This window comes from Trichosurus vulpecula, chromosome 9 (assembly GCF_011100635.1).
Source record: "Trichosurus vulpecula isolate mTriVul1 chromosome 9, mTriVul1.pri, whole genome shotgun sequence".
Taxonomy (NCBI): Eukaryota; Metazoa; Chordata; class Mammalia; order Diprotodontia; family Phalangeridae; genus Trichosurus; species Trichosurus vulpecula.
In genome coordinates this window covers 160,344,009-160,358,769 of record NC_050581.1, presented here as the reverse complement: position 1 = coordinate 160,358,769, position 14,761 = coordinate 160,344,009, and the positions used below count along the sequence as shown (strand labels likewise).

Sequence of the window (14,761 nt, the reverse complement as noted above, 5' to 3'; positions counted from 1 at the left end):
GGATTAACCCATTATTCCGTGCTTCACAGGGGAGAAGGTGGGTGTGGGTAAGTCGAGGGTCGTTCTGAGGGTATGAGGGCACCTCTCCCTGCCTCGCTAAGAACCACGAACCTGTTCGGAGCCAGGAAGAAACCGAGAAAGAAGAAGACGCTTGGCTACGGCCTCCCTCAGAAGCCGGCATGTCAAAAGAACAGCCAGGGGCCTCCTCTGGAGGGCAGCGGGATGTAGGGCGCGGCCTCGAGAACCTGCCCATCACTTCTTGGCCCGAAGGGGAAGAGCCTGAGTTTCAGGTACCGAACTAGGGGGAAGGGGGAGGAGCCTGGTGCGCACGGCTCCGCCCTCCGGCTGCCCTCGAGCGCCGCCTAGTGAGAGCGTGCTCAGAGCAGGGCGAACACCGAGGCCCCGCCCCCGCCCCGCTCACGTCATGCGCCACACACACCCCGCTCCCTGCACTGCGCCTGCCCTCCTCCGTGCCCTTCAAAGGTCTTTAGCCACGGGCTGCCTCTGGGTCTCGTTCCCTGCTCCCTGAGCTCCAGGAGGGTGGTGGAGAGAGCATCACTGGATGTTGTAAGGGATCCCTTGCACCGTATAGGGAAGGGGGAAGAAACAAGCACTTATGAAGTGCCTACTGTGTGCCAGAGACCGTGCTAAGGAAAATGTAGGTTGAAATTTAGACATTGTGAAAACGACAACAAAAAATTTATTCTTTAAATTGAAATAAAAATGCCCTTGGCTGGCAAAAGAATCCCCCTCCCCCTGTGCGAATGATCGGGAATAACTGTGCATCACTTGTACATTAGTTGTTTTCACGTTGTCTCCCCCGTTCATCCGAGCACCTGGAAGAGACACTGTCTTTTGCCTTTCTTTGTTTACCCAGCCCTTACTACAGTTCCTGGCACGTAGTAGGTGCTTTAATAAGTGCCTTGTGTTTGACTGTACTCAAAAGCAATTAATTCTACTTGTGGATGGTGCTAGAGAGTTTCTGAGTTAGTAGTGGTGGTAGTACAAGCAGTAGCAGCGTAGTAGTGGTGGTAGTAGAAGCAGCAGCAGTGGTAGTAGTCGTGGTTGTAGTGGTAGCCCTGCTAGCTGGTTCAGTAGATAGAGCCCCCAGCCTGGAGTCAGCCTCAGACACTTACTAGCGGTGTGACCCTGGGCAAGTCGCTTAACCTTGTTTGTCTCAGGTTCCTCATCTTTAAAATGAGCCGGAGAAGGAAATGGCAAACCTCTCCACTATCGTAGGCGAGAAAACCCCAAATGGGGTCACAAAGAGTCAGACATGCCTGAAAAACAACTGAAGGACGACAAAGTAGCAATGGTAGTTGTAGTAGTAGTGGTGGTAGTAGTAGTAATAGTAACAGTAGCAGATGGGATTTAATGTTTGAAAGAATATTACATTGGACCAGAGATTTATAGATGGGAGAAACTTTAGAGGTCAACTAATGACTACGGAGGAGTTGAAGGTTGGGAGCGAATTAGCTTCTAGACCTCACCTCTCACTTTACAAGTGAGGAAACAGGCCCAGTGAACGGAGGTGATTGGTTCACATAGAAGACTACATCTTAAAGGAAGTTAGGGATGCTCTAAGGCAGGCCTACACAATTTGTGGGAAGCCACAGGATTTCCTCTACTTACAAAGGATGTTTTCCTCTACATTTTCCAAGGGCAGCCAGAGAAATCCTGGGCGTGCTGTGCTGCAGGTTGTACAGGTCTGTCCTAAGGCAATGGTGAGGAGAGAGTGCATTCCAGGCATAGCCTCTGCAAAAGCAGAGAGGCCAGCTGGGTTGGACCAATGAGTACAGAAAGAGGAATGATATATAATGAGGTTGGAAAGAGGTCAGGATCAAATCAGGAAGGATTTTTTAAAAGCCAAAAAAAAAAAAAGCCATTAAGGGATGATATGTTTGATCTTCACTTTTAAAAAGTGGAAGATGGGAGTGGACTATGGAGAGATATGAAGCAGGAAGAGGAGGCCATTGTAGTAGTCCATTCAAGGGTGCTAAGGGCTGAAATAATGCGGGGGCTATGTGAGTAGAGAGGAAACATTCGCAAAAGATGGGAAGATAAAAACAAGACTTAGCAACTGATTGAATAGGTCAGATGAGGGAGAGTGAGGAGTTGACGATGACACTGAGGTTATGAACCTAGGAGAATGGAATAATTGTAGTGAACGCAACAGAACTTAGGAAGTTCAGTGGAGGAGTGGGCTTAGGGGAATATATGACATGTTGAGTTTGAGATGTGTCTAGGAATTGTGATTGAAGTCTCCAGTAGGCAGTTATTTGGTGGTCCAGGTCTGGAGCCCAGGAGAGATTAAAAACTGGATATATGGAAATCATCTGTACATTAGACCTATAGGAGTTAATGAGGTCACAAGAAAAAATTGTAGAGATGACAATAAGGCCCAGGATAAACCCATGGTGGGGAAGGGGGCAAGCAGTACTGTTACATGAATGGTGAGCCAATAAAGGAGGCTGAAAAGGAGCAGTCAGATGGGTAGGAAGAGAGCCAGGAGAAAGCCATGTCACAAAAATCCAGAAATGAGAGCACATCCGGGAGGGGAGGGTGATGAGCACTGTTGAGTGTTGCATCATGGTCAGGAAGGGGGAAGACTCAGAAAAAAAATCAGATTTGACAATTAGACATCACTGGTAACTTTGGGGAGAGCAGCTTCAGATGAATTATGAGAAATAAGAATATGCTTGAACCATTTTAAGTAAATAATTTTTTTTTCTTCCATTGAAGTAATCTGATACTTCGTCATGCTATGGAGGTAGTTATAGAAAGGCAATGCCATGGCATCAGGAGGTACTGTCAAGAAGGAATGCCTTTGAGTTCAGGTTCCAGAAATGGACAGTATGTATGACATATCAGGACTATCCTAGCAAAGTTTGGAGAGAATTTTCACCAGGTTGACTGCAGGGTAAAGAATTTTTTGGCCCCAGCAACTTTTGAAGACCATTTCCCAAGTTGGAAAGAGTTTATGATCTGTGTCAATGGAGAGTGATAAAGACTGATAAAATTATGAATTTTTTAAGTACTGAAGTGAGAAACGAGTAAAATTTATGTGGAAGAGATTACCCCCACCTTCATCCTCACTGTCTCTCTAATCCTCAGGCTTTCCCTGTCCCCTCTCCCTTCCTGCTGCCTACAAATACAATTAAGTTTCCTCTATGCCTAGAAAAACCTCACTATATCCTACCATGCCCAATAGCTTTCTCCCCTTCTTTTCTCTGAAAGCCTCCACTTCCTCTTGAGATCTGGCGTCTGACCTCATCTTTCAACTGAAACTGTTCTCTCCAAAGTTACCAGTGTTAATTGCCAAATTTAATTATCTCAGTGCTCGTTCTACTTAGAATACTTGATACTGTTAACTATCTCCTCCTCCTGGATAGTCCCTCATCTCCAGGTTTTTGTGACCCTGCTTTCTCTTGGTTCTTTGCCTACCTGTCTGACCACTTCTCAGGTTATTTTGCTGGATCTTTATCTATGTCACTCTAACTTGCTGTGGGTATCCCATAACTTCTCTATCCTGGGCCCTTTCTTTTTTCTCTCTATACTCTTACTGGATTGTCTCATAGCTTTTCAAGGGTACAAATATCATCACTGTACAGATTTATCTAGCCTGTTTGCAGATCTATTTATCTCATCTTCATCTCTCTCATGCATTCCAACCCCATGTCACCAACTGGTTGTTGAATTAGATGTCCTATCAGCATCTCAAATTCAGCATGTCAGAATAGAACTCATGAGCTTTTACCCTAAACCTTCACCCTTCCCAAGCAGCCTTTTACTTTTGAGGGCACCACCTTCATTCCAATCACCCAGGTTTGCAACCTCAGTGACATCCTTGATTGCTTTCTCTCTTACCCTACATTAAAATATCTAATCATTTACCAGATTGTATTATTTCTTTATTTACAGTATCTCTAGCATATATCACTTATCCCCCCACACATACATTGATTTTACCTTTGTAATGCCTCATGTATGTCCCATTCTCTCCCCTGGCATGGATAACTGCCCTGGTTCAGGCCCTCATCGAAGCTCCCCTCTGCTGTTGCCCTAGCCTTCTAATCAGCCTCCCAGCCTCAAGTCTATCCCCATTCTAATCCACCTTCTACTCAGCTGATGAAGGGATTTTCCTTGAGCATAGATAAAAGAATGTTACTCAATAAATTCCAGTCGTTCCCCATTACCAACAGGAAATAAAATTACTTTGGGCATTTAAAATTCTTCTCAACATGGCCCCTGCCGACCTTCCATTGGGCCCTTCCATTGTCTTCCCTCCCATGTACTCTAGGATCTAGCCATCCTGGCCTCCCTGGAACATGCCATCTCCCATTTCTGTGCCTGGAATGGTATCTATCCATCCTCCCAACTCTTAGAAGCTTTTGTTTCCTTTATGATTCAGTTTATGTAGCACCTCCCCTGGGAGGCCTTACCTGGACTCCTCCAGTTTCTAGTGCCATCTCCACAAAAGTTACCTTCCCTCTAGTCTGTATTTATCTCATATGTTCTGATTCATCTATATTGCCACCTCTATTAGTGTTGGGGTTCACAGGTACCCCAAAATGTTGGGGTACACCAGAATGATGAATAGTTGCATAGGTCTCAAGGTCTGTCCTAAAAAGTATTCACTCAGACCATCTCTAAGACAAAGGCATTTATTGAGGTGATGTGCCCCTCGGGCCCTGCTCCACTCAGGAGAGACAGAGCCCCAGCAGGCCCCTCTCCATGTTGGAGACAGAGCAATTAGCTAGGCTAGGTGTCTGGTCTAAATACAGTTTGACAGGATAGGGGAAGAGGGGTAAGCAAGGCTCTGGAATGCCTGGAATATCAGGTAGTCCAGAGTGACTTTGTCATACAGATAAGCAAGGGGAACAGGAAAGGGGGAAGGGGAGGGCTGTTCTGGAATGTCAGGTGGTTGGAGGGTGCTTTGTGAAAGCACACAGATAAGTCCACGTGGAGGCAATCAATGCATAGTCTATGGCATTTTATCTCATATCCCACATCCTGCATCCTGCCTGTCACAGGTTAAATTACAGTTATTCCTTCCACATTACAGCTTGCCCCATTGGTTTCAATATATTGCAGGTCAGTATAAGAAATCAAATGGGAATTTGGAGGAAGTTTTGTGGAAGCTGCAGACAACACTCATAGGCCAGCAGATGACAGAAAAAGTTTAGAAACTTGGAAATGCGTAAGATAGATTTATAATATTGTATAATATCAACCCACATTTTACAATAAGGTACTGTAAGCACCCCATAAAAGAAAAAGAAAAAATTCAGACTTCTTCTTTGGAACAAAAAGAGAGCCAAAAAATTTCATGCGGATCTTCCAGATCATTGGGGCACCATGTCCCTAACCCCCGAGATGTGGAAGGGGCAACTTTAGTTACCTAGAGTTACATATGGTTAAGCTGCAGACTCAGGAATGGACTCTACACAGTAATACTCAGCTTTCTTAGATAATAAAGGCTAAAACACTTAGAAGCAGTTTATATAATACCACAAGATATTTTTGGTAATATTGAATAGGATTATAAAAGGCCCAAATAGGTTCTGTTCTCTCTAAACTTATTCAAAACCAATGGTGATATTCAAGCTCACTGACATGTACAAGGAAATTGGCTACCTATTCTTTTTTCTCAATAAATACTAGTTAGTGGATAGTGGCAATTTATAGTCACTGTTATGTAGACAGCTTAAGCCGTTCTGTACTTTCAAACATGTCTTCTCCAAATTAGATTGGCCAGTTGTGCCCTCAGAAGAACTAAGGCCAGAATATAACTCCTAGGCAAAAATAACTTTGTCACTAGTTTCCTTTTAGGTATTGTGTGAGAAAACTAAAATAAAACTTTGAAATTCTTACGCTGGAATCAAGAAACTCTAATGCCAGAGACAATCAATGATTAAAAACAAAGCAAAAACAAACTCGTTAATTTTGTTCAGCCAGGACTTAGCTCACTGTTATTCTGATCTCTGAAACCAGCTCCAAACATGATTTTGAAGATCTCATAACAGGACTAATCTGGCCACAGGCTCCTCATAGCTGCCTTTAGCAAAAACAACTTCATGGGGCTAAAGGCCAAGTACAAAGCTCTTTGTAGCTGGTGTTTCAGAACAACCAAAAAAGGAAGGAAGCATTTTTCACGGCCATGCCTCTGCAACCCAGGAGCAGCCAAAGGCTTTAACCTGGGGAATGCAAAATATGACTTTTTGAAGCTTTTGTAGAACAATGAGAGCGGCTGCTACTCGGTCTGACAAGTATTTGCAGAGCCCTCCAATACTATGCACTCAGTTTTGCGTTCATTGTTATAAAGGATACTGAACAAAAGGCTTGAGACTTCCTCATCCTTAGGAGCTCTCATCCTTGTTGGCTAGACTAGCGGTCTTGAAACCATTGGAGAGCATTAGGAAGCAGTATTTAATTAACTGCCTTGACTGTAAACGCACCAGAGCCTGAACTGTGTGGGCCTGACTGACCAGGGAATGAACACATCTGATAGGCCTAGATTGCCTTCCATTTTAGTTTAGGCATCTAGTGAAATGACATTCCAAATGTTTCTTTAGTTAAGCTTGCTTTGAAGAAACATGAAATGTCAACTCAGGAATTTTAGAACTCGAATTCTAATCAGTATATTTTACAGTTACATTTTTGTCACAGTTTTTACCTTGAAGTCATCAACATAATTTGATATGTTTACCCAAATAAAACTTATATTTTGGAAAAAATGAGAAATAATGAAACTTATTTCCTACCCCAATTTAGTAATATTTTTCTGATTATTTGTTTCTAAATTTTCATACCCACTTGCCTTGGGTCACCTGCTGTCATTTCCCCCAATTTTAATTAAAATAATTTATGTGTAGTGTTAGTAACAATTAGCTTTGACCAAAAATCTCAGAGGTTTGACTGTATAATATAGATGATACTTTTAATATACCATCTAGCATCAGTCAACAAGTACCTACCAATATGCCAGGCACTGTTCTAGGTTCTGAGGATACAATTACAAAAAAGGAAAGATTGTAAAAGTAACATAATTGAATTTATTTCCAAATTTTGTACCTAAAATAAGAAAAACATTTTGTGTAACTGTATTATATGATCAAACAACCGACAAGTATTTGTTAAGGACCAACTAGCACAAGCACTATGCTAGGCCCTGAGGATGATACAAAGTATAAAAATTCCTGCTCAAAATGAACTTAAATTTTAATGGAGAAAGACCCGAGGTATACCTGTACTGTGTTATAAATTTTGCTTCAAAACTTTCACATCTCATATTTAAGTACAAATGTCTTATTTTTATTTAAATATTTTAAAATATCACTCAGAAAATATGATAGGAAAAGGAAATGGGCTAGTCATGTAGCAAGAGCAAGAAATATTCAGTGGAGAGAGTTATGTGTACAGGACCTATGGGAGAAGAAAGTCCAGAATCACAAAAGATCAAAAGGGGATTAAAATGGAGAAACATTCTGCACCAGAGACTAGAACGTCTACAACAATGGTAAAACAGATCCAATAAGGTTTAAAGTATATTATAGTTTTAAGAAATAAAAAAGATAACATTTGTAAGCTTACTGACACAAGTACTTTTGATTGAAACTAACCATCTTGATTATTTAATATATACATATGTCCTTTTAGATATTAAATAAGATTTCTATCCTTTAAAAAGGTATATAACTGACATTACCCTACAAATAAAGTATCTTTAAAGTAATCACTTATTACTCAACACATTCCTGTATTTTTTTAAATAGTAATCCTGTCATCATATCTTGTAATCTAGTCCTTACAGATAAAAATGACCTATAGGTTAATATATAATATAGCTGCTGAAGTGAGTGCTACAATAGGGAATACCTTTGCAGATAAATAAAATCATATTGTACACATTAAAATTCTGATAAACATTTAAAATTAAATAAGTATAATTGAGACTAAATGTGAAAATGTTGAAAGTGAAGTAGTTCTCTGTGGTTTGTTAGTAAATAAGACAAATTACAAAAACAAACTAGTACACATGCATGCCATTGAAAGTCAAAGTTCTTTTTCAAGTCTCTTGCCTATACTTTTGCCAGTGCAATAACTGTCTTTTTGGATGACAAAGAAATATAGTACATTAAATGTAATACATCTGTATAATTTAAACTTAATCACATAGCTAATAAGTGTCTGAGGCTGGATTTGAACTCACAAAGATGAGTCTTCCTAACTCCAGGCCTGGCTCCTGCCCCTAGTAACAATTAATTAGAGCTCCTCAAAACTGAAATGGGTTTCTTTAGACAGCTTCTTATGAATTCCTCATAGCTGTCAATCTTATGCCATATCGAATATAAATTCAAAGTGGATATATGACCTTAATAGTAAAGATGATACCATTTAAAAAATTAGGAAAGAAATAGATATACCTTTCACAGCTATCAATAGGAGATGTATTCTTTTTTGTTGTTTATTTTTGAGGGGGGAAAGCAGGGCAATTGGGGTTAAGTGACTTGCCCAAGGTCACACGGCTAGTAAGTGTGTCAAGTGTCTGAGGCTGGATTTGAACTCAGGTCCTCCTGACTCCAGGGCCGGTGCTCTACCCACTGCACCACCTAGCTCCCCCCTAGGAGATGTATTCTTAACTGAACCAGGAACAGAGATAATTACAAAAAATATATATATACATCATTTTAATTATGCAGAATTGAAAAGTTTCTGGAGAAACAAAATAAATGTATCTGGGATAAGGAGGGAAGCAGTCAAATGGGAAAAATATTTGTATCATGTTTGTCCGATAAGAGTCTGAAAGATATAAACAACTAAGGAAATATGTAAGACTAAATGCCTTTTCCCAATAGACAAGCAGTCAAAGGATATGAACAATTTTCAAAAGAACTGCAAACTATTAACCATATGAAAGAATGCTCCAGATCACTAATAATAAGAGAAATGCCATCACAACTCTGAGGTTTTACCTCAGGTTTACACACAGCACACTGGCAGTGATGACAAAAGATGGGCATAGTCAATGTTGGAGGGGTTGTGCAAAGTCAGTCACACTAATGCATTTTGGGGGAGGGGACTGTGAATTTGGGTACAAGGATTCTAGAAACACTGAACCTATGCAAATAGAGCAGCTAAAATGTCCGTACTTTGTCACCCACAAAGTCCACTACAAGGTACATACGCCCAAAATCATTAATAAAAAGAAAGATACCACATTAACCAGAGTATTTACAGCAGCACTTTTTATGGTAGTAAAGAATTGGAAACAAAGTTGATGCCTGTAAAGCTGGGGATGACTAAAGAAATTGTAGTACAAAAACATAATGAAATATTACTGGGCAGTAAGAGATTGGCACACATGATGAATATGGAGAAAGCTTGGAAGAAATTTTCCTAAAGTGTTGTAAAGTGAAGTAAAGAGAGTCAAGAAAACAGTGACTTCAATAGTGGAAATTGAAATAATAACAATAATAAAGCAGTGCTTGTGATCCATGTCAAAAAGGATGCACGCACATCATTGAAACCACAGACCCTTCAGATACTTAATTATAAAGGTTTTAAACTTTCCATCAAAGCAGCCAAAAAAAAAGCAACCTAACTTACTGAGTGCTGTTGGGAAAGCATGCAACTAAAAGTCCAAATTCGTATCAATCTGTCAATCTCTTGGGGAACTTCTGTTTTTGTTCTATGGGATGGCCCTTCAGGATAGGGGAAGAGGAGGTATACAGGAAGAAATTTAGCCATTGTAGAAACAAAAAGTATCAATAAAAAATCACCCTAGTTTGGCATGCAGGTGACTGGTATCAGGTTTTATGCACATGATTCCCAGACCTTTATATCCAACCCTAATCTCTTTGTGGCTCGTCTTGCATCACCCTTGCTTTTTTCAGTAGCTTAAATACAGTGTTCTGAAGGCACTTCAAACTCAACATGTCCAAACCAGATCTCATTCTCTTTAACCCCAAATCCTCCCCCTTACCAACTTTTTTTAACCATCAAGGTTACTGCTATCTTATTTTACTAAGGCCCAGGTCTGACCATGTTACCCCTACCCAGTGAAAGCCAGTGTCCCCTGGCTCCCTGTACATACAGGATCCAATGGAAGATTCTCTGTTTAGCATTTACTTCCCTTCACCACTGAGTCCATCATGCTTTTGCCCACTTCTTCCGTTCCACTCTCTCCGTACACTCCACAGCCCAGCTGCACCAGCCTGCTTGCTCCTCCTTGCCCACAACATGCCATCTCCTGATTTTATGCCTTATGCTGGCTGTGACCCATGGCTGGAAGGCTTTGCCCACATATTCAACTAATGGCTTCTTCCACTTCTTTCAGGACTCAGTCAAATCCCTCTTTCTGCAGGAAGCTTTTCCCATTCCCACCACCATTCAACTACTTCCCTGCAAGATTACTTTCCTTTTACACTCTGTGTGTGTATGTATATATATATATGTGTGTGTGTGTGTGTGTGTGTGTGTGTGTGTGTGCATATATGTATGTATGTGTGTATGTATGCATAATTATTTGCCTGTTGTCTCCCCATTCGAATGTGAGTTTGAGAGCAAGGCCCATATTTTTATCTTCATATCCCAATTGCTCAGCACAGTGCCAGTCACATAGTAAACGCTTAAATGTCTATTGAATGTCTGACTGGTTCGTTCTCAGCTCAATCTAAGTTTATTTTGCTATGTAGGAATATAGGAACAACTCAAGGTTTATAGTTTTATGTACTTCCTTATTTTTCTGAACCATGTTAACTTTTTCAAAGTATCTTGGCATTATAGATGCTCAATCAAACAAAGATCTGTGTTGGACAAAGTGATGAATTTCCAAACAATGCATAATTGAAAGACCATCCCACATAGTTATACATAGCTGAAAAGAAAGTCTGTACATTCTGTTCAATATTTCTTTGTCCCCAAAAGCTTAAATACCTCATTTCCCAACCATACTAATTAACTAAGGTGTTCCATTGGCCATAGATTTAGAGCTGGAAGGGATGTTAGAGACCATCAAGTCTAATATCTTCATTTTACAGATGAATAATCTGAGACAGAGAGAAAGACCGAATGATTTATCCAGGGCCACACAGCTAGTGAGTGACTGAGGGAGGATTTGAAGTCAGGTTTTCCTGACTTCCTGACTCTAAATGCTACCCATGTCCTTGTTCTTCCTGCTCCCCAGATTACTGTATCCTCATCTCTGCTCTCTGGTGTTGCTGGCTTCCTTTGACTCCCAGCTACAATACCACTTTCTTCAAGAAGCCTCTCTTGATCCCTCTAGTGCTGGTGCCTTCCATCTGTGGGTGATGTCAATTTATCTTGCATATATCTGTTTTACATAGTAGTTCTAATGTTGCCTCCTCAATGAGAAGGTGAGCTTCTTTTGCCCTTATCTGTATCCCTAGCACTTAGTATAGTACCTACCACATAAGATGTGCATATTAAATGTCAAATCAGTGCTTTAATTTATTCATTTCTAACAAAAAATAATGAGAAATGTTTCAAGCTCTTTACTACTTTGAGATTCTTGGATTAAAAAATGGACAGCTATTTGGGTTTCCACTATTTTGTGAACAGGCACAATAACATCAGTTGTTTCCTTTTCTATTATAAGTGGTTCTATTAAACAAGATGTTTTTTCAGTATAACAATTCTTATGTCTTGTCAGTGCTATTTTATATATACTATTAAGATTAGTTCTTCATTCAAAGGGCTAACATTCTGATTTTGAAAATTGAATAGATTATTTAGTATTTTTAAGTCTACCGAAATCTACATCAACTAATTAGCATATTTCTAAACAATCATATTACCCTGAGAATACTTAGAGTTAGATATAGCAAGGAAAAATAATTCTCTTTAAACATGAAACGTCTCAAAGACATAAAAGACCTTCTTTATAAATTGAGAAGCCTAAGACTCTTTTGCTTTATTTTGTTTACCAAATGTAATCAGAATCCCTGAGGATTTCATCTAAGATTGCAACCCTATAAAATATATCCTCATTCACCAAAATCTGAAGAAGAAAAGAAATTGGTGAAAATAAAATTAGGAGATCAAAGTAAGTCCTCCTTTTTCATCTCTGTGCAGTGAAATGCAAATCAATTCACCAAGGACTGATGGGCTTTTCTGCAAGTTACAAAATTGTAGGAAGTCAGGCATGATTTTAAAAGGAGATGATTGTGTCATAAAATCATTTTTTGGTTCAGTGAATTATATAGTATTTAGGAAAGAGAGAGCTAGAAAGAACAAGTAGATTTAAAAGAATTCTTCACAAAAACTTTCACTAAAAATGATAAAGTTTAATTTCTCATTACTTCTTAAAATGCCTCACTAGTCACTGGCCTACATTACTTTTGATATTCAAAAGCTTTAAAATGGACTCCGCATAAGTTGATGGGGTAGGGGAATTTGATTAACAAGGCATTTCTTTCTAAACTAGCCTTCATCTTTCTAAGCCACCTATGTAGACGAAGACAATAACCGGAAAAGAGAGAAACAACAGAAATTATTTTGACATGGCCATGTATTATTTTGCACTTGCAAAAAGGTTGTTTCTACTCATGACACATAATATATGCAATCATGGATAAGTTACTTAATCCCTCATTGTCCTAAACAACTCTTTAAAACTCTCAAGTTACAGATGGGTTGTCTTTTTGCTGATCATGAAAGGAACTTCTATAGCGTGAGTTTCCTACAGTGATGAGACTCCAGGTATGAACTCCCCCTCAAAAATGGGGACACAGAGAGCTGGTGCCTCAGTACCACCATTATGCCTTTTTAGAGATAAGCCATTTTTAAAACTATTACATGCTTAAAGAACTTAATAAATGGCATTCTTTCTGCAACTTATTTTCTAAATGGCTAGTAAAGAAAAAAGCACAATGGCAACCTTTTGGTTTTAACAACTGAACTGAAAAGTTGATTTATGTAACAAGCAAATTTTTCCCTACGAAGGTTCGAATTGAATTGTAAAATAATCATATCCTATATGAAATGTTAGAAGTCTGAGTATTTCAAAATTTAAAGAACCTAGGGATTTTTTTAAATTTAAATTTAATTTTTAATTTAAATTTAAATTAAGTTGAAATTTAAAATTCAATATGAAATCTGGGAAAATGTCCCCCCGAAAGGAAATTTTTCATTGGTATTAATATTTGAACAAATGAAAAAGCATTTATTAAGTACTTACTATGTGCCAGACACTGTGCTTAGCACTAAGGTTATAAATAGAAAATACAAGACAGTTCCTGGCCCCAAGGAGCTTTTATATTCTGATAGGAAAAAAATAGCACATATAGGAATATTAAATATTTAGATGGCTCTGTGATTTCATCAGTATGGGCTCCTACCACTGTCACATATTTCAATTCCCTGTACCTTCTTATGCTGTCCAATTCCAATTCATGTCTTTGTGTAAATCCTTCATAGGAGATTCACCCAAATCTTTATAGTAGAAAACATTTCTTTTTAAAAAAATTGGGAAGTAATTTTTTATAACAATGTTAAACAATCTATTCATGTTAGGGCTTGACTCAACTACAAACTTTAACTGTAATATCCCACACTGATTCATGGTATGTTATTATGTTTGTAGTATACTCCTGAACACGTGATTGGACCTGGAGCAGAAGCTGATCCCACTCAAATAACCTTTCCTGGATGCACTTGTCTCACAACTTCCTGCCTCTCTACCATTTGTTCGTGTCTTCTTCATGGGGAGAATTATGATAATTCATGCCTCAGAGACATAGAAGGTGAAGTGGAGTTTGCCAGACCAGTGTTTGAATGCAATGTCATGTGCCAGTGCAGTGAACAATGCAAGAACAGAGTAGTTCAGAGAGGTCTGCAATTCAGTCTCCAGGTGTTCAAGACTGAGAAGAAAGGCTGGGGGCTTCGCACCTTGGAATTTATACCCAAAGGAAGGTTTGTTTGTGAATATGCTGGTGAAATTTTAGGATCTTCAGAGGCATGCAGAAGAATACAACAACAAACAAAGCATGATTTAAATTATATTATAGCTGTCAGAGAGCACATCTCTAATGGCCAGATAATAGAAACATTTGTGGATCCTAGCAACGTAGGTAACATTGGCAGATTCCTTAACCATTCTTGTGAGCCAAATTTATTGATGGTTCCTGTCCGTATTGACTCAATGGTGCCTAGATTGGCACTTTTTGCAGTCAGAGACATTTTGCCAAAAGAAGAACTTTCTTATGACTACTCAGGAAGATTTCATAATCTCACGAAGAATAATGGAAACCAAGAAATGCCAGATAAAGACAAAATGGGGAAGCCTTGTTATTGTGGTACCAAATCATGTGCTGCTTTCTTGCCTTATGATAGTTCACTGTACTCACCCCTAGAAAAAGAAACCACAAGTTGAAAGATTGGTTAAAGAATATAACATGAGGCTACCGTTAATAGTAAAGATATATAGTCATAAAAATTGTTTCCACAGTTAGAACCAAAAGGCATTAAAATAAGCATATTATAACACTTGCCAAATATAGAGTTGGTTATATTTTCATTTCAGACTATTTCACGATTGAGAATGGGATAGCATTTCCAAATCACAAAATGAAAATAAGCTTGTAACACGAAAGAAGAAAGAACTCTGATAGTAGCCATTGAATTGTGTGGTGATTAAAAAATTCTGGGAGATATAGTTTCTGGTAATTTAATCATTTTATTAATAAGACCAGCATATTATTAATAAGAGAATGGTCATTTGGCCATCTTTCTCAGATCA

At 39.0% G+C, this 14,761-nt stretch overlaps 1 protein-coding gene across 1 annotated transcript; it reads left to right on the top strand.

The window, feature by feature from the left end:
* Positions 1-81: 81 nt before the first annotated feature.
* Positions 82-14,730, top strand: LOC118831589 (histone-lysine N-methyltransferase SETMAR). The gene is made up of 2 exons (XM_036738980.1): positions 82-290; positions 13,607-14,730. Exons 1-2 carry the CDS (start codon positions 180-182, stop codon positions 14,393-14,395), a joined length of 900 nt encoding a protein of 299 aa, XP_036594875.1. The 5' UTR covers positions 82-179; the 3' UTR covers positions 14,396-14,730.
* The last annotated feature ends 31 nt before the right edge of the window (positions 14,731-14,761 follow it).

Coding starts and splice junctions, on each gene's coding strand:
- LOC118831589 (XM_036738980.1), top strand. CDS start 180: ATGTCAAAAGAACAGCCAGGGGCCTCCTCTGGAGGGCAGCGGGATGTA. Junction 291..13,606: donor GGGAAGAGCCTGAGTTTCAG/GTACCGAACTAG, acceptor TTATGTTTGTAG/TATACTCCTGAACACGTGAT.